Source organism: Rhincodon typus, chromosome 33, assembly GCF_021869965.1.
Source record: "Rhincodon typus isolate 14 chromosome 33, sRhiTyp1.1, whole genome shotgun sequence".
Classification (NCBI taxonomy): Eukaryota; Metazoa; Chordata; class Chondrichthyes; order Orectolobiformes; family Rhincodontidae; genus Rhincodon; species Rhincodon typus.
Window position 1 is genome coordinate 21787794 of NC_063364.1, and position 19926 is coordinate 21807719.

The 19926-nt window shown below is 42.1% G+C and overlaps 1 protein-coding gene across 1 annotated transcript in view; it reads left to right on the plus strand.

Annotated features, from left to right (window-relative positions):
* Positions 1-10535: 10535 nt before the first annotated feature.
* igdcc4 (immunoglobulin superfamily, DCC subclass, member 4) overlaps positions 10536-19926 on the plus strand; it is a 115781-nt gene continuing 106390 nt past the window's right edge. The window contains exon 1 of the mRNA XM_020534145.2: positions 10536-10757. Within this exon, the coding sequence (XP_020389734.2) occupies positions 10691-10757 (67 nt within the window). The 5' untranslated portion in view covers positions 10536-10690. The remainder of the gene's footprint in view (positions 10758-19926) is intronic.

A 19926-nucleotide genomic window follows, 5' to 3' on the forward strand; every position in this document is an offset into this window, starting at 1 on the left:
AAGTTGCTGTAAAAGCTCAGCAGATCTGGCAGCAGCTGTGAAGGAGAAAACAGAGTTAACGTTTCGGGTCTGGTGACCCTTCCTCAGTCACTGGACCCGAAACGTTAACTCTGTTTTCTCCTTCACAGATGCTGCCAGATCTGCTGAGCTTTTCCAGCAACTTTGTTTTTGTTCCTGATTTACAGCATCCGCAGTTCTTTTGGTTTTTATCTTTTCAATAAGCTGAGTTTGGAAACATTTTATATTTGGGATGGCCAGATTTGAGAGATCTGACTAAACAGTTAGTGTGGGAGGGCTGCATGATTATGTATGGCATGGCTATGTTTGGAATGCATGACTGGACATATTTGAGATAGTTTTTAAAAATTTATTCATGCATGGTATGCACTCATTGCTGGCTAGGTCAGCATTTATTGCCCATCCATAACTGCATTCAAGAAGGTGGTAATGAGCTGCCTTCTTGTCCCATTGCACTCCACGTGGTGTTGGTATGCTGACAGTACTGTTGAGGAGGAACTTTCAGGACTTTCACCTAATGACAGAGAGGGAATGGTGATATAGTTCCAAGACAGGTAGGCATATGGATTTGATGGGAAACATGCAGTGGTGGGGTTCCCTTGGACATACAGCCCTAGTTCTTCGAGATGGTAGAGTTTGAAAAATTGGGAAGTCAAAGGAAGACAAGGGGTGTGAATGAACATGTTTGGGGTGGTGAAGGTGGGAATAGATGAGGTCAATGTGGAATGGTTATAAAGGAAGAGCTGCATTTCACAAAGAACATAAAAACATTTTTGGCAATGGCTCAGTGAGTACATCATTTATGTGAGTGAACCACATAGATCAAAAACTCCCACAATCACAGAAATGTTATGGCACAGATGGAGGCCATTTGGCCCATCGTGCCTACATAAGCAAAGATTTCAAGTCTGAACTCCAATGAATGCTAACATCACTGATTTCAGTCATGGTTGTCATGACAACATATTCAGGATTCTTAAGGAAAGTTGGATTTCATTAATATCCTTGTGATTTCTATAAATTCTAGAGCCAAACCTAGAAGTGGGGAGTGCAGACAGTGGAGGTATAAGAACTATACATAAAGCTGATGAGTGTGTGGAACTGTTTGCACACTGACGCCACGAAGACTGGTACCTCACAAGGAAAGCACCACTATTACATCCTGCTATGAATGTTCAAAGGTATTCACTTGGTGACAAGGACAGGTATCTTCTAAAGTGGCTGAAAGGTTTGAGCTTTAGCAGGAGGCTGAATAGGCTGGGGCTATTTTCCCTGGAGTGTCAGAGGCTGAGGGGTGACATTTGAGTTTATAAAATCATGAGGGGCATGGATAGGGTAAATTGCGAAGGTCTTTTCCACAGGGTAGAACAGTCCAAAACTAGAGGGCTTAGGTTTAAGGTGAGAGGGAAAATATTTAAAAGGGACCTAAGGGGCAACTTTTTCACGCAGAGGTGGTGGAGGAAGCTGGTACAATTACAACATTTAAGAGGCATCTGGATGGGTTTCTGAATATGACAGGTTTAGAGGGATATGGGCCAAATGCTGGTAAGTAGGACTAGATTAATTTAGGATATCTAGTTGGCATGGATGAGTTGGATTGAATGGCCTGTTTCCATGCTGTACATCTCTATGACTGTATGTATGGAGTTTGCACATTCTCCCCATGTCTAAGTGGATTTCCTCCAGGTGCTCTGGTTTCCTCCCACAATTGTGTAGGTTAGGTGGATTACACATGGGAAATACAGGGTTACAGGGACAGCGTAGGGGCGTGGGTTTGGGTGGGATGCTCTTCAGAGGGGCAGCGTGGACTCAGTGGGCCGAATGGCCAGCTGCCACACTGTCATGAGTCTATGATCTATGGTAACTCCATCTGGTCTTACAGAAGGCAATAATGACATTCAATGATATTACCATCACTTATTTCCTGACTTTCAACATCTTTGGGGTTAGCATTGACCAGAAAGTGAAATAGACTAGTCATATAAGTATTATGGCTACAAGAGCTTATCACAGGCTAGGAATCTTGCGAATTTTAAGCAACTTACCTCCTGACTCCCAAAGCTTGTCCACCAACTACAAGGCACAAGTCAGGACTATGATGAAATACTCCCTGCTTGCTTGGATAATTGCACCTCCAACAACACTCAAGATGCTTGGCGTTATCCAGGACACTTGATTGGTATTACATCCACAAATATTCACCCCCTCCACTATTGACACTCTGTAGCAGCAATGTGTGTGATCTACAAGATACACTGTAGAAATTCACCAAGGCTGCTTAGACAGCACCTTCCAAATGCATGACCACTACCATCTAAAAGGACAAATGCAGCATGTAGACGGGAACGCCACCACTTGCAAGTCCCCTCCAAGCCACTTTCCATCCTGACTTGGAAATATATTGTGTTCCTTCAGTGTCACTGGGTCAAAATCCTGGAACTCCCTCCCTAACGGCAACCTCAGTCTGCCTACTGCAAATAGAATGTAGCAGTTTTAGAAAGTAGGTCACCACCACCATCTCAAGACCAACTAGAGATGGACAATAAATTCTGGCCCAGCAAGTGGTGCTCACATCTTGTAAATGAGTCAAAAATAATTTAATTGGCTCTGTCAACAGAACATGCCAATATTCTTTAAGCAAAAGAATTTTTATGACAAATTGTGCATGAGCAATTTGTGCAATGCAATCTTCCAGTATAGGAAAGGGGGTGAGTCCACTTTTGTTCTCATGTTGACTTTCTGAATATCAATACGGAATCTTTGTGACCCTTCGGTTTCAGCACCATCACAATGGGTGAGCTCCAGCTACTATGACCCAATTCAGTAATGTAATTGTCCATCATGAATTTAATCAGAGGTAATCTCTCCGACTGAGTCTATAAGAATGTTGTTTTATAGGCGATACATTATATCATGAACAGCTGAGACAGTTTCCTGACCTTTTCCCGCAAATTAATTTACAATTCTGTAATAACCTTCGTAAGTCACTTCGATATTTTTCCTGGAGGAAAAAACATAATGCTATCTAACTTTTAAACACCTCCATATTATTTAATCTGATTGCTAGAAGGTCAACTTTTGAAACTTTCAATTTCTGATTCATTTTCCAATTGTTCTGATACTTCTATTTTACTGCCTAATTCTTTCACTACCGTAAGTACACCTTTGTTTTGAATATTATCCTTATCATAATATCTCTAACTTTTAACATGACACACTCATTGATTCTTTCTCCTAGTTGGTGTAATCACTACATAATTTACATCATTGAGCTTCTTTTTTGGTGGGAGTGGTGGGGCTGGGTGAAGGTAGGTGGGGTGGTGATAGGTGGATGCAGGTAGGGGGTTGTGGAGATTGGTCAAAGAGAAGGGTGGGGCTGATAGGTGAGAAGGAAGATGGACAGGTTGTGTCAGGTCAAGGAGGCAAGGATGAGAGTGAGGGCTGGACATGGGATGAGGCCGGTGTGAGGATATTTTGAAGCTAGTGAATTCTATGTGGAGGCCATTGGGCTGTAAGCTCCCGAGGCGGAATATAAGGTGTTGTTCCTCCAACTGTCGTGTGGCCTCATTGTGACATTGGAGGAGGCCCAGGATGGATATGTTGCCAACGGAGTGGGAAGGGGAGTTGAAATGGCTGGCAACCGGAAAGTAGTGTTGACTGGAGCATACAGAGCGCAAATGCTCTGCGAATCTGTCACTGAGTCTGCACTTGGCCTCTCTGATGTAGAGGAGACCACATCGGGAGCAATGGATGCAGTAGACCAGGTTGGAAGACGTACAGGTGAACCCCTGCCTGATACGGAATGATTGTTTATGGCCTTGGATGGAGGTGAGAGGGCAGGTGTACCACTTCCAACTGTTGCAGGGAGAGGTGCCAATGGTGGGGTTGGTGGGGAGTATGGAGCAGATGAGGGAGTCATGGAGAGAATGGTCCCTACGGAAAGCAGATAGGGGTTGGGAGGGGAATATCTCTTTGGTGGTGGGGTCTGATTGCAGGTGGGAAAAGTGGCGGAGGATGATGCATTGGATTCAGAGGTTGGTGGGGTGGTATGTGAGGATCGGTGGTACTCTATTCTTGTTGTTGTTAGTGGGGAGGAGGTTTGAGGGCAGTGGTGAGGGAAATGCAGGAGATGCGGTTGAGGGCAATACGAATAATGTTAGGGGAAGTCATGGTTCTTGAATTAGGAGGACATCCGAGATGTCTGGGAACGGAACGCTTCACCCCAGGATCAGATGCAGCAGAGGCAGAGGAACTGGTTGGGCGAGAGGAGGCGTAGTCAAGGTAGCTATTGGAGCCGGTTGCTGGAGATGAAGACGGAGAGGTCCAGGAAGGAGAGGCAGGTGTCAGAGATGGTCCAGGTGAATTTGAGGTCGAGGTGAAACGTGTTGGTGAAGTGGATGAACTGTTTGAGCTCCTCACGGGAACACAAGGCAGCGCCCATAGAATTATCAATGTAGTGGAGGAAAAGGTGAGGGATGGTGTCAGTGTAACTGTGGAAGAGGGGCTGTTCCACGTATCCTACAAAGAGGCAGGCATAGCTCGGACTCATGTGGGTGCCCAAACCTTTGGTTTGTAGGAACTGGGAATAGTTAAAGGAAAAGTTGTTGAGGGCGAGGACAAATTCCATCACGTGGATGAGTGTGTCAATGGAGGGGGACTGGTTGAACCTGTGGGAGAGGAAAAAATGGAGGGCTTTTAGGGGATACAGGTGTAGAGAGAGTGAACGTCCATGGTGAAGATGAGGTGTTGGGGGCTGGGGAATTGAAAGTCTTGGAGAAGGTGGAAGGCATGGGGTAGTGTCCCAAATGTAGGTGGGAAGTTCCTGGACTGGGGGAAACAAACGGAGTTGAGGTAGGCGGCAATGAATTCAGTGGGGCAGGAGCAGGCAGAGGCAATGAGTGGACCAGGGCAGTCAGGTTTGTAGATTTTAGGTAGGAAATAGAAATGGGCAATGCGAGGTTGGGGAACGATCAGGTTGGAGGCTGTGAATGGGAGGTTTCCTGAGGTGAAGATATTGATGGTCAGGGAGATGATGGGTTTGGTGATCAGGGGTGGGGTCATAATCTAGGGGATGGTAGGAGGAGATGTTGGAGAGTTGGCGTCTGGCCTCAGCGATGTAGAGGTCAGTATGCCATACTACCACCGCGCTCCCCCTTATCAGCAGTTTTAATGGTGAGGCTGGGGTCGGATTGGAGGGAGTAAGGAAGTGTGCGTTCACTGGCGATAGTTTGGAGTAGGTGAAAGGGGTGGAGAGATTAAGGCAATTGATGTTGTGATGGCAGTTGGAGATGAAGAGGTCGAGGGGCGGTAGGAGGCCAGCGGGTGGTGTCCAGGAAGATGAGACTTGTCGGAGACGGGAGAAGGGGTCTGCAGAAGGCGTGTTGGATTCCTGTTCGAAGAAATAGGCGCGGAGGCGGTGAAGCAAAGAGTTCAACATTGAGGCATGTACGGAATTTGTTAATGTGTGGGCGTAGGGGAATGAAAGTGAGTCCTCTGCAAAGGGCTGACCATTCGTCTTCGGTGAGGGGGGAGATCTGGGGGGTGGGGGATGGTGAATACCCAGCAGGGCTTGGGGTTGAGGCTTAGTGTTAGGCTGGAGCTGGAAGTGGGGGTAGAGACTGTCTCTGGAGTGGGTGTGCGTATGGGAACGGTCACGTGGGCGGAAGTGGAAGTAGCGATGTGGTCGAGGGTGTTAGCGGAAGCAACATTGTCAGCAGGAGCGGCTGAGGCAACCATGTGGTTAATTTGCCAGGCAAATTCAGGAGAAGGTTGGGGATGGGGTTGGGGTCTAGGGTAGTTGAGGGGGTCTGTGTTTGGAGGTAAGTACGAGTGAGATTGGTGTACTTACAATCTTTGATGTCTGATAGGGCGGAGAAAAAATGTTTGTTGAGGGTGTGGATCCTGCGTAGAATGAAAAACAGTAGAGGTCCTTTGCAGATCTGGGAAAGGGAGGTTCTGAGCTGAGGTAGGACTGACTGTCATGAGAGCAGATGTCAGCACACAGCTGCGAGTGTGGAGCTGAGGATCCGCAGAGAGAACCATTTCTGGAGGCTCTGTAGATAACAGTTGTTGCAGTTTGGTCCAAACTGGGATGGTCTCCAGCAACAAAATATTGAATATTGCTCTTTTTATCTGGTCTGGTTTTATTGCTTGTAGAACATCCTTCAAATGCTTCTTAGCCAACTCACATGCTTTGGTCAGTTTCTTTCTGAAAACGGCAACGTGGACTGGTTCATAGTTTCTGAGCTTTGGTATTTGAAATTTTTCTTGAATCAATTTGAAGATCCTCTGACTTCATGTTCATATTCCAGTTCAAAAGGACTGTGAATGCTTTAGGGGTCCCTAAATGAAAATAGAAACAAAGGAACTCTGTCATCACAATCATATGGACATTCATAATAATAAGCTCCAGGTGTGACTTTCAAAGTCCAATACCATTTTTTCAAAGCACCTTCAGATAATGGGTAATAAGCAGAGATGAAAATTGTTTTATTCCCAAACTAGTCATCATTTCTTTGGGTATTTGCAACATAAAAATTGGTTTACTTTCTTGATTCAAAGAATAAGGAGATACCTCCACTTTTGATATAAATTACTCATATCCTCCAGTAAATATTTCAAAAAATAATCTCCACGTCTGTCCTGAGTCATCTTTTCTTTCTTAGTACATTCTAAAGAAAAGTGTTCTCTTTATACCAATGCCACATTTGTGTTACCTATCTCCTTTCCTGATGCCCCCTTTTCTGAATGCTGTTCAGACATTCCTATTATTGCAATCGGTCTCCCATTTTACTTCCAGCAACTGGCTTTACTATGTCCAGTCTTATTACAAGAGAAGCATGTTAACTTCTTTCTATCGCTTTTTGATTCCAGTCTTTTCCCTTTATTCCTTTGGCTTCCTTCTGTCTGTTCTCTAAAACTGATACCTCTTATGTACGTACATTTTCTAATCCTCCAACTTCCTTGTGGATTTCCATATGATCATCTCCCCACCTCGAAGTGTCTATCTGCCAGAACTGCTGCTTCTCTAACCTTTAAAACTTATTTAGATGAGCATCAAGTATTAAAGTGTTCAGGACTTCTTGTTCTGAATTCTTTCATGATCGTAATTTTCCTTACATTCTTAAAAATTTTCTTGAGCTTGAGTGATCTAAACCACTGATCCCACAGCATCTCTTTCTCCCTTGTAAATTCTACAAATGTCTGATTAGGTTTTTTTCTTGTAGTCCTAAATTTTAATTGCTAAGCTTCAAGCTCATAAGCAACGATTATCACCTTGACAGTTTTGTACTCTGCAAATTGTTTCTCTGACAAACTGACTTACGTAGTCATAGCTTTTCTATTAAAACACTCTGTAACATTAAGTGGTCAAAAGAGGTTTGGACCTTCGTTTGTCCAGATACCTACTCAAATGAGGTGAAATATCTTTTGACTCCAGTCTCTCAAATTTAGTTACTAAGCATAGATTCTTAGTTAAAATCAAAGTCTCACTGGAATCAGAATTATCCTCTGGGCTATTACACCCTCCTCTCTTTTTCACTCTAAGCTTTTCTTTCGCCAACTCAAATTGTCTAAGTTCCCTAACTCTTTTGAGTTCATTTTTAAAAATTCCATCTCTCTCAGCTTTTTATCTTCTTCAATTTCCATTTTTCTGTTTTTTCCTTTATTTCCATTATCCCCTGTTTTCTTTTTCTTCCCTTCCCATTTAAACATTCATGATTCTCTGTCTTTTCCACTAACCTCTGCTTTTCCCTGACCTCTAAAACAAGACTTTTCATTTCTAATTACATCTTATCTAATTTCAGCTATGACATTCCAATTTCAGGTTTCTTTTCTTCCAAATCTAAGTGCTAGATAATCACTTCAAGCATCTCATCCTTATGAGATAACACGGTGTAGAGCTGGATGAACACAGTAGGTCAAGCTGTGGCTTCAGAGGAGCAGGAGAGTTGATGTTTCGGGAAGAGTCCAGACCCGAAACGTCAGCGTTCCTGCTCAGCCTGCTGTGTTCATCCAGCTCTACACCGTGTTATCTCAGATCCTACAGCATGTGCAGTTCCTACTATCTCCTCATCCTTATGAGATCCTGCTTTTACTTCAATCTTCAAATGAGTGCTAATTCTCAGCTTAGCTTTAGTCAAGATTTAAAATAATCCACTGCTGCTTCTTCCACTTCTAGAAAACACTCAGCAACATTCAAAGCCATCTTCAAATACCATGCAATAAAGCTCATAGCAGTGTTTTATGTACAGATTTACCACATACCTATTTACTTTAAAACAAAACTCATAGATCCCTCTTAAATGCTGTGAATTTAGATCTCGGATCAGCTCCCAGTTGTTATGGTCCCAGCTGATATTACCACTGGGCAAGTTAGATCCAAGCTGAAATTTGGCTTGATATATAATACTTTATTTTGGTTTTATTTAACAAGGCAATCTTTCATTGAAACACAAGCACACAATGCTACAAATCTAATATCCACAAAAAAAGGGCATTTAATATGCAAAGTAAATAAGATAAAACAGAATAAATCAAGCTAGAGAACCATTTGTAAGTGTTCAAAGCATACAGTAAAAAATAGCAAACACATTACAGCACTCAAACACCAGAGAGAATTCCATTCTCTATCACATTTGTAGGTTTCATTGAACTATTTAATTCAATTCCCAGTCTTGAGTATTTGCTAGCCTCTTTGTCTTTGATTATTCACACAAGGGAGCCTAGACTTTCTCAGCTTCAAATAACCTCTTCACTGTTGTAACCAAACTTCTGGTCTGGAACTTGTACACCAAACTGCTTACACTGAGTTAACCTGCTTCTTCATTATTCAAATTATTCCCTCTACTCGTGAGGAACTTCAATTTTACATCTAACTCCACTTAGGACTTCTGTGAACAAGAAGCAAAAACCTTTCCAAGCCACAGGGTCAAAAAAAAACTGATTCTTCTAAATGAAAGCCAACCAATGCACCTTGAAATTTAGTCTGTCCACCATTAAACTATCCTACTGCAAACAAATTCTTACTATCAACACAGGTACATTCTCTTTCATATTGGTTTAAAAAATCATGTCTCCAGAAAGTCTAACAAGTTAATTGTTAAACACCCTCATACACACAAATCCAAACTCACATTCCACTTATTCAAAATCCAAACTCTAAATAAATGGCTTTTATATTTCAAGTACACACCTTACACCATAATGTGGAGAGAAAAAGAGAATTACTTTTTAAAAATTAATTAATCTGAAATTAATTAATTTGGGAAGTATAAAGCTGGCAGATATATGAACGCTCACCTTTAATTCTACAGATTGTGTCCTGAAGTTTTCGTCATCACCATGCCCTAGCCTCAGAAGTTACTCTGCATTTATTTTTACTGTAGATCGCACCAGGAAGAATCAAAAACACAATTGCCAAATAGTGCAGAATTACTATAAAAGATTAGCAATAGCAAATCTATTAAATAGGTTAGATTCCAGGTTGAGACAAATGGCTCCAGAAATTTTCAGCAAATTGAGGGAACGATAAAGTGTTTTGAAAGAAAAGCACGTGGGTGTGTCAGACTAGGTGGTGAACTCCTCATGAAACAGATTTGGCTCTGTATTCAATTCTAATTTTGAGATGACTTCATTTCAATAAAGTTTAACTAAAATGTGGATTTTCTACTGATAATTACCAATATGCAAAGTTCAATTGAATAACTTGGGCAAATAAGCTGGCAGAATGAATGTTTAAGAATTGCTTCGTGTAAATGAATTGATTTTACGTAATCAGAGGAGAAATTCACATCAAAATCTGTCAGCTTTAGGACCTTTCTACCTGGTCAAGATCCCCATGTTCTGAGGAAGTTCCGAGGACTGGACCCCAAACGTTAACTCTGAATTCTTTCCACAGATGCTGCCAGACCCGCTGAGCTTTTCCAGCAATTTCTGTATTTGTTCCCCATAGGGTGACCTAAACCTGCTGGCAGATTTGGGTAAGACAAACCAGATGGGTGAGAATTCAACTGATTTCAAAACCCATCCACTAAAGAGATTTAAACCTGGGTCCATAAAGACGGTGTAAACTCAAGTTCCCTCCACAAAATAGCCCCACGGCCCGTGTCCTAGCAAAGACCCATCGGAAAGCACCGATTTCATGAAATAGGGCTGCGGGGAAGTGGGAAACCGCAATGAGGCTGCACTGCACTCCTGGGAGTTATTTGTTCAATTGAAGCTGGTTGCATTGAAAGGTTTGCAATGAACAATGTACAGAGGACGTTCAGTGGGGCTGCAAAACAAAAGATGCGTTATCCATAGTTTGGGGACGGATCCATGAGTAGACTCCCATTAAAGGCGGGAGGGTGCCAAGAAACGCCCAACCCTCCAGGGCCTGCACTGCGCACGCGCTACCCTCGTGGGGTGGGCATGCTCCTTGCGCGAGCACCAACAACGGTTCGCCAGCGGAGAGGGGGCGCGAGGCTCGGGCGCGCGCTATTAGTTGCGCACGCGCACACACAAGATGGCGATGGATGATAGAGGGAAGAGGTCTCGCATTGCTAGCGGTTTCTTTTGAAGATTGTCTCCTCCCCATCACCCCCTCCCTCCCCCACCCGCGCCCTGCTTCTCTCGCTCTTTTAAGTCCTTCATCCTCCTCGTTCCTCCTTCTGGATGATCACAGCGTGTTTACATGGCGCTCGGACAGCTCTGTTGGCACTGCGTCTTGACTTGGATTCTAACCGTGATATTTTCGGAAGGTGAGAGAGGAGTGTTACCACCCCCCCCTCCCTTTCACAGCTTCTCTCCCTTCCATTCTGGACTTAGTTGTGGGTTGTTTGTTCGTTTAAAACATAATAATGATGATGATGATCATCATCATCATCATTTGCGTGTTGTCGGTTCGGTGACCTTCAGTGTCTGTTGCTCCCTCCTGATGGAGGGGAAGTGGCGGGTGGGGTGAAGGCAGTTGGTGGTGGTGAAGTCTACATCCCTGAGGGCTACAGCACAGACCGATCTGACTCTCTCAAACAGACTCCATGTGCTTGTGTTTGGGGTTCGGGAGGGAGGGCTGGGTGCCTGTGCGTGTGTTGCTACTGTTGTGCAAAACTGGTGGTTTTTGGAACGGCGGGGATTTTAAGTAAAGTGGGGGGAAAATCATTGACTAGATGATACAGAAAGTTTAAAAATATCTGTAACGAGTTGGAGTGAGATGCCATTGTCATAGCAATGGATATTGATGTGCGGTGAAAAATAAACGCATGTCCATGTGCTCAAATAGAATTGAACTCAGTCTGATTTCGCGTTTCCTTTCAATATCATTTATATAAGTAAAGGAGGCTGATTGTGATAGTGTGTAGAGACGTTTGCCTGGGTTTACTATGGTTTTCGGTTTTTATTTGGGATTAGTAGGGTTGCGGAATTACAGTGGAAGGAAACTATTGAGAGGCAAGCGTGTGGAAGAGATAAAATCAGAAATTGAAGTACGCCGAAAAGACACGTTGGAGAATGATTTAGCTGGTAGGAGGATTAACGAAATTAGAAACGGGTAGGAACAAGGAATTAAAGTGGATGGGCAGAATAAAAGATGCTGTTTTTGAGCATTTGTGTTTGCATTTGTCTTCCTGTAGGAATGAGGGCTTTAATCTGGATTGACGTCTCAAAAAGTTGAAAGCAGCTTCGTGAATAATTTCCCTAACTCAGATCCAGATTAGCTCTTAAATGCATTGTGAAGAGACACCGTAAAGATATATCACCCAACCACCACATGTATTTTTGTTTACAAGCAGGAGGCTACATTAGAGGGTGGGGAGGGCTTATGTATTGAACTGTTGCATCTCAATAGTGATGTTAGTAAAGCACCAGTCATGAACACAAACCTGATTCTAGAACTATGGATTGGTTACTGCACAGAAGGGGGCCATTTGGCCTGTTGTGTCTGTGCTGGCTATCTGAAGGAAAAATTAGGATAACTGTCTGACCTATTTCCTGTCGCCCTGAATTTTTCTTGTTGAGTGGATGATCTGCTTCCTTTTTGAAAGCCTCCGTCACCCTGCCACCTCCACACTCTGAGGCATTGCATTGCAGATCCTAACCTCTCACTTTATCACTATTGTGTCTTTTGCTGATTTCCTTATATCTGTGTCCTCTGAGTCTTGATCATTCTCACAGTGGGAATAGTCTGGCCTTTGAGTCTGTCTAGGCCCTTTGAGTTCCTGTCTCAAATTCCCTTTCAGTGTAAGCAGTCTGCTCTACTCTTTCTATGTAATTGATGTACTGTATCTCTGGAATCATTCTTGTGAAGCTGTCTTTACCTTCGTTAGTGTCTTTACATTTTTCCCTCAAGTGTGATGCTTGGGTCCGGTGTTTTGTGGCAGCTGAGGTCAAACCAGTTTTTTATGCAGGCTTAATGTAACAACTGTCTTGCTTTTTGTGCTTTCTGCTCCTGTAGATAAAAATCCAAAATGCTGTAAGTTTTATGAACTGCTCCGTTAGCCTGTCCTACACCTTTTAATGACTTATGCATATTCACCCAGGTCCCGGTACTCCTTTAGTATTGTACTCTTTATGTTGTCTCCCTGCATTCTTTCTAGCAAAACAAATCACTTCTCGTTTTTCTGTATTAAACTTCGTCGGCCACTTGTCTGCCCACGTTACTAACTTGTCTATGCCCTTTTGAAGATCGGTGTGATCCTCCTCATCTTTCTCAATGCTTCCAAATTTTGTAGCATTTTACAAATTTTGAAATTGTGCCGCAAGGATTGGTCACCTAATATTTATCAGGGGTTCTAACACATCCATGGGTGAACTCCATTATAAATCTTCTTCCAGCCTAAAAAGCCAAATGTTCACATCTATGTTGTTACTGTTCCTTTTATTCCATTACCTTTAATTTTGTTCATAACTTTGTATGCTACTTTATCAATGCGTTTTGGAAGTTCATATCCACCACATCAAAGCATTACCCTCATCAACCCGGTTATCTCATTAAAAACATCAAGCAAGTTAATCAAACAGGATTTGCCCTAAGCAAATTCATGCTGGCTTACTTATTGAGCATCTACCCAAGTGACTATTATTTTATCTGAAATTATTGTCTTTAAAAGCTTTACTAGTGTGATTAGACTGACTGATTTGCAGTGGCTGAGCTTATCTTTACACATTTTCTTGAGCAACAGTGTAACCTTTACAATTCTCCAGTCCCTGCCACCAGAAAAGAATTTAAGGAAAATTGCAAAATTGCAGCCAGTTGCTCTGCAATTTCCACTTTCACTTTGTCCAGTATCCTTGTGTGCATCTCATCTAGTCTTGTTGCCTAATTAGTAGTTCAAAGTACAGACAGCCTATCTAATACCTCCTTATTTATTTTAAACCTTTCAAATGTCTGAACTATCTCCTTTCACTGACATGGGCTGCAGCATCATATTAAACTATTTCACACATTGAGAGACTGGATGGAGTCAGGTACCAAAATGGTCACAAATCTGACTTGTACTGTTTCAGATATATTGTAACATTTTCTTGTGTTTGAACTATTTTCTGAAAGAGTGGACATTTTCCCGAACTGTTCAACCTTTATCTCTCTCTCTCTTCCCCCTTCCTTTAATAAATTGTTTAATCAAAGAGATAATAGGGGTAAATATATCCAATTGGCTGAGTCCTCAGTCTGTTAAATGTCAGTTTTGCTGCTGTTTGTTGGTACTTAGGACGAGTGTGGTAACTCACTTCTATGGGGCTCCAAGAAGGGGGACATAATTATGAATTCTGAAGTAGAAGCACTTGCTTTTCACTCCAGATCAGGTAGCTTCTATTATATATTGCTCTTGAAGTTCAGATTATATGGCCATTGGTCAGTCAGATCAATGCAGTTTTCTTCCTTTGTTTTCTAGAATGAATTTTTCTTGTTGTGGGTTGTCATACGCTCATCCCCTTGGGCTCTGTCTGTTGACTGCAAAGTCTTGGTTTGTTCTGACGTGCCTTAAACCTTTTCCTCTGACTGTTTAGTGATGAATATTATGTTGATCTTTTTCGTAGATTCTGAGAAGAGTATTGTCAGATATACCTTTTCATAAAGTGCCAAGCATACCCCTACAAAACTATGCTGTGCACTGGTCTGGAAAATCTGTGAAACATTTTAATCTTTTCTAAACTTTCACAAACATAATGGGATATGGTGCAATGTAAACAGAAAAAAAGTGTGAAAAATTCTGTTAAAACGTGATTATTTGTACGTCCAAAATCATTCTCGTTAAGAACAATATTTGGAGCACGTATGTGCATTTTTTTTTGTGATGTTTCAAAGAAATGTCATTGGTATCATGTTTGAGATGCATTACTCTGAAAGGCAAGGAAGATGTATGCAAAGTTTTTGTTTTAAAGAAAACATTCTAGTCGATAAATCTCAACCTACACTGATCAGGACAGATACACAATTAAAGTTTTAAAAAAATATAAAAGGCACAGTGGTTAGTGCTGCTGCCTCACAGCACCAGGGACTTGGGTTCGATTCCAGTCTAGGGTGACTGTCTGTGTGGAGTTTGTACATTCTTCTTGTGCCTACCTAGGTTTCGGCTGGGTGCTATGGTTTCCTCCCAAAGGCCAAAAAGGCTAGGTAGATTGGCCATGTTAAATTGCGCCATATTTTCACAGGAATGAGCGGGATAGGTGGATTAGCCATGTAAATATGGTGGGGTGTGAGTCTGGATGGGATGATCTTCGAAGGATCGGTGCTGACTTGATGGGCCGAATAGATTCTGTCTGCACTGCATGTAGTCTGTGGCTTTTTGAAAATATAACTATGATCAACACAATAGGAAAAAGATGGAAGAAGAAACTCAACACCATCCAGGAGAAAGCAGCCCACTCAATTGGTGCCCCATCCAATCAGTGTTTCCTCTGATTTTCGTCCTGGCTGTGCAGACCTCTGAGGCCCCTGTATGGCACTGAATTCCAGAACCAGAAGTCCATGCTGTGATTGCTGTGACTGCACTGATCACCTTGCCCACAACATTGGAATGGCTCTGTCTGTGCTCTGCCACACAGCTTAGAGGGGACATTGAATACTAAAGGTTTTGAATGCAATCTCCCACTACTGACACATAATGACAACATTGTGTAGCATCTACAAGACGCATCGCAGAAATTCACCAAGGCTGCTTGTGCTGCACCTTCTAAATTTGTGACTTCTATCATTAGAAGGTCAAGGGCAGCAAATATGTCAGAGCACCGCTATCTGCAAGTTTCATTCCAAACCATACACTGTCCAGACTTGGAACTATAGTGCCATTCACTGTCACTGGGTTAAAATACTCAAAATCCCTTCCTAACAGCACTGTGGATGTACCTAAGCCACGTGGACTGCAGTGGTTCAAGCAAGCAGCTCACAACCACATTTTCAGAGGCAGTTTGGGATAGCCAATACGTGCTGGTCCAGCCTGTGACACCTGCATCCTGTGAATACATAAAAATAAAAGAAATTGATTCATATAGAAACAGATTAACTAAACAACTTATGGTTTTTTGTTTAAAAATAATGTTTATTAAAATACGAGGGGAACTTGCTGATAACGGACAGGAGGCTTATGCAAAATACTGATCTGTGTTGTCATGTGTCAGTAATAAAGTGACGATGTAGGGTTGAGTGGGAGATACGTTGTTTGAAAATAATACACTGCTTGGATGATCAAGACCGGTCATTGACTCTGCATAGATCTCTTGGTACCAGATTATGTTGAAGCCTTTTTCCAAATATGAATAAAAGAGATGAATTGAAATGAGATGAAAGGTGAGAGTGACTTCCCTTCAGACAACAAAAGCAGCTTTTGTCTGAGTCTGGTATCCAGGAAATCTGGCAAAACTGAAGTTGAAGAGGTGCTACCTCCAGAGGCTGGAATCATATGTACTAAAGGAAGCCAAGTGTGGTGGATATAGGCCAATCATCTTGGCTCCAGGAATTCCTCAGGCCCGCATCTTAAACCCAGTTATCTCTAGCTGCTGCAGCCAATGACCTTGTGTCATTGAATGTGTACGAATTAGTGATAATTTCTCCCTTTCCAATTCCTCAAGTAATAAAACAATCCATGCACGTATCCAGCAAGACAGCATTCAGGCTTGGTTTGTTTAGGATATGGATAAATGTGAGATTATCCACTTTGGTCGCTAAAACAGGAAGGTAGGTTGTTATCTGAATGACAATACATCAGGGAAAGGTAGAATTGCAGAGAGACTTGGGTGTCCTTGTACATCCAATTGCTGAAGTAAGCATGTAGATGCAGCAGATGGTGAAAAAGGCAAATAGCCTTGACAGCGAGAGGATTCAAGTACAAGAGGAGGGACATATTGCAATTGTACAGGACCTTGGTGAGACCACACCTGGATCATTGTGTGCAGTTTTGATCCCTTATCTGAAAGAGGATGTTCTGGCTATGGAGGGAGCACAACAAAGGTTTGCTGGACTGATGTATGAAGAGACATTGGATCTGTTAGGACTATATGCACTGAAGTTTAGAAGAATGAGGGGCGATCTCATATAAACTGATAAAATTCCATCAGAATAAGATAAGGCAAATGCAGGAAGGATGATCCTATGACTGGTCCAGAATCATGGGTCATAGTTTAAAGATACAAGGCAGGCCATTTAGGACTGAGATGAGACATTTCTTCACCCAGAATCTGGTGAATCTGTGGAATTCTGTGCTGTAGAATGTAGTTAAAGCCAATACACTGTTTTCAAGAAAGGGTTAGATATGGTTCTAGGGGCTAAAGGGATCAAAGGGTAGGGGAAGAAAGTGGGAAGGAGGGGTGCTGAGTTGGATGATTTTTCATGATCTTAAGAATTGCCTACTCCTACGCCTTTGTATGCACAGGAGAGTTTTACCAGGATGTTACCAAGGACAAGGGACTTCGTTTACGAGTAGTATCTGGAGAAGTTGGGACTGTTCTCATTGGAGCAGCAAAAGATGAGAAGTGACCTGAGATATTTACAAGATTGATGAGATGTTTTGATAGTGGTTAGATCAAGACTGAAGCAGGTGCTTCAGTAAATGGTTTTGGGATGTCATTGATTTCAGATAATTAACAAAAGATCTGGACTGGCAGTTGAGTTTTGCTTCACTTGCTTTTGTCAAGATCTGGAATGTTGTAAATGAAAAAGTGTTGGAAACTGATTCCAGAAATAATTTTTAAAGGGAATTGGATAGTTACTTGAGGACAAGGAACTGAAAAGGGTTGCAGAGAGTAAAAAAGTGTAGGGGAGTCAAAAACTGGTGGGCATAGGTTTAAGGTGAGAGGGAAAATGTTAAAAGGGACAGAAGGGGCCAGTTTTTCATGCAGAGGGTGGTGAGTGTATGGAATGAGCTGCCAGAGGAAGTGGTGGAAGCTGGTACAATTACAATATTTAAAAGGCATCTGGATGGGTATTTGGATAGGAAGGGTTTAGAGGGATATGGCCCAAATGCTGGCACATGGCGCTAGATTAATTTAGGATATCTGGTCGACATGGACGAGTTAGACCGAAAGGTCTGTTTGCATGCTGTACATCTCTATGACTCTTGACTCTCTCGACTCTCTCTCTTGACTTGTACTGTCTTGATTCACACTCTCAACAGCCCCTCTAGACTTTTTCGCCCTCTCTGTCTTGACTCTTGCCACGCCCCCACTGCCAGGTCCTCTCCCCTGTGACCGACTCTCCCTTGGTGGAGGGTGAAAAAGGATTCTTGGTATTCCGAGATGGCAGAAGGGAGAAACTTGTGGCTGTAAGAGCTGCTTCAGTTTTTGAGGTTTTTCAGTGCTGGTGATTTCCTTGACTGCTTAGAGCAGTATTTACTGTTTATAAGCTTGTTCTGGAACTTTGGGGGGAAAAGATCAAAACGATGGTACTTTAAAACAGGAGGAAAGAGAGAGGTCAGGTACCATGTGGGAGGTGAAAAAGAAAAGGCGCAGACAACCTGCACAGCTGACTGTCTATGCTGTGTCATTACAAGTATCTCTGGACATCGGATTCCCTCTAAGAACACTAAACAGACCGTGGAATTCATAGCTAACTTTGGAGAAACCTCCATATTGGAAGCTGTGGGTGTATTAATAGGAAAGATTTAGAGACATATGGGCCAAATGATGGCAAATGGGACTAGATTAGTTTAAGATATCTTGGTTGGCATGGATGGGTTGAACCAAAGGCTCTGTTTCCACGCTGTACATCGGCATGACTCTCTCAACCCCCTTGTGTCTGTCTGTCTCTCTCTCTCTCGCTCTCTGTCTCGCTCTCTAGATTTTAAATAAACAGATGTTGCTGCTATTCTCTCCAAATATGAACACCTTAGGCTTTCTTTCCAGCAAACAGTCCAGGCCTCCCTTTAATCTTTATGATCCTCTTTGTTTAAAAGTAAAGAGCTATTTCTAAAGATATCATCGCAACTATGAGATATATTAAATTGCCATAATAGTTGCTTGACTGGTACAAACTATTAAACTTATTTCCATTCTTGGGTTGCAAGAATTTATCAGTAATTATTCTGAGAATGTAGTAATGAAATACCTTGGAATACTTTATTACGTTAAAGGCACTATATAAATGCAAACTATTTCGATGGAGCTTCTTGAATCATCTGGTGCATGTGGTATTCGCTGTTGCTTTGTTTGAGGTACTCTTGCCTTTGACTAGGGGTTATGGGTTAAAGATCATTCCAGAAACAAAGCACAAAAATCTAGGCTAGCTCTCTGGTGCAGTACAATGGAAGTTTCACAGTGGTGGACATGTTGTCTTTCATATTATGTTAAACACTGACCCAGTCTGTCCTTTCCGATTGAAATAGTTTCATGTGATATTTTATGTCTAAGAGCAGCAGGGCCAATCAACATTTATCCTTTTAAACATGATGTGGCGGTGCTGGTGTTGGATGGGATGGACAAAGTCATACAACACCAGGATGTAGTCCAACAGGTTTATTTGAAATCACAAGCTTTCAGAGCACTGCTCTTTCATCAGGTAAAGAGATGTCCACCTGGCGAAGGAGCAGTGCTCCGAAAGTTTGTGATTTCAAGTGAACCAGTTGAATATAACCTGGTGTTGTGTGACTCCTGACTTAATCTATATGTGATGATGTTTAAGGGATAATCTGGTCATTATCACAAATGCTTATTGATGTGAACTCACTGTACCTAATAGATTGCTCTATATCCCGAGTTAAAACAATGTCTACTCTTTAAGAGTAGCTCATTAGCTCGAAAGTGCTTTACGATGATCTTGTGATTGTGCAAGGCATCATAAATCCAAATCTCTTACTAATGGTACTGAACTTTTTATAGCTTTTGAGACTCAGTTCACTGAATAAGCCTTAGGAGAACTATGCAGAACGATTCCCTAGATGGGTAGGAATGTCACCTGGATTGCTAAAATAAAATACCCAATGATGATCAATTACAGTTGCATAGGATCAAGACCTACTGTGCCAGCTGCTGAAAAAGTCAATTTCTGAATCGCATCAAGAATAACTTCTGTACATTGCATTTATTCATTCCATTTAGTAATTCCACACATAAAACATAAGACCATCATCAAGACTGGATGGAATTGCAGTCTAAAATGTTATGTGATCTTATCATTCTGAAATGCTGTGTTGCTATTTTGGTTAACTGCTGGTGTGCTGTACTTTAGTAATTATTCTGTCTTCTGACCAGCCAGGCTTGTTTGGTGTAGTTGTTCAAGTTTTGTTAAGCAAATATTGTAGAATTATTCCAAAACAAAACGGATGCTGAGTTATTGTATGAGTGTGTTGCCTAAACCAAGTTATATGAAGCTGCATTTTTCTAATAGGTTATCCTCAGGTGTGTATTATATAACTCACCTTCAGAATATACTTGCAATTTCCAACCAATGATTACAGGTTGGTGAGAAAGTCATTAGTTCCAAAGTGTGCTAATTTGGCTCAA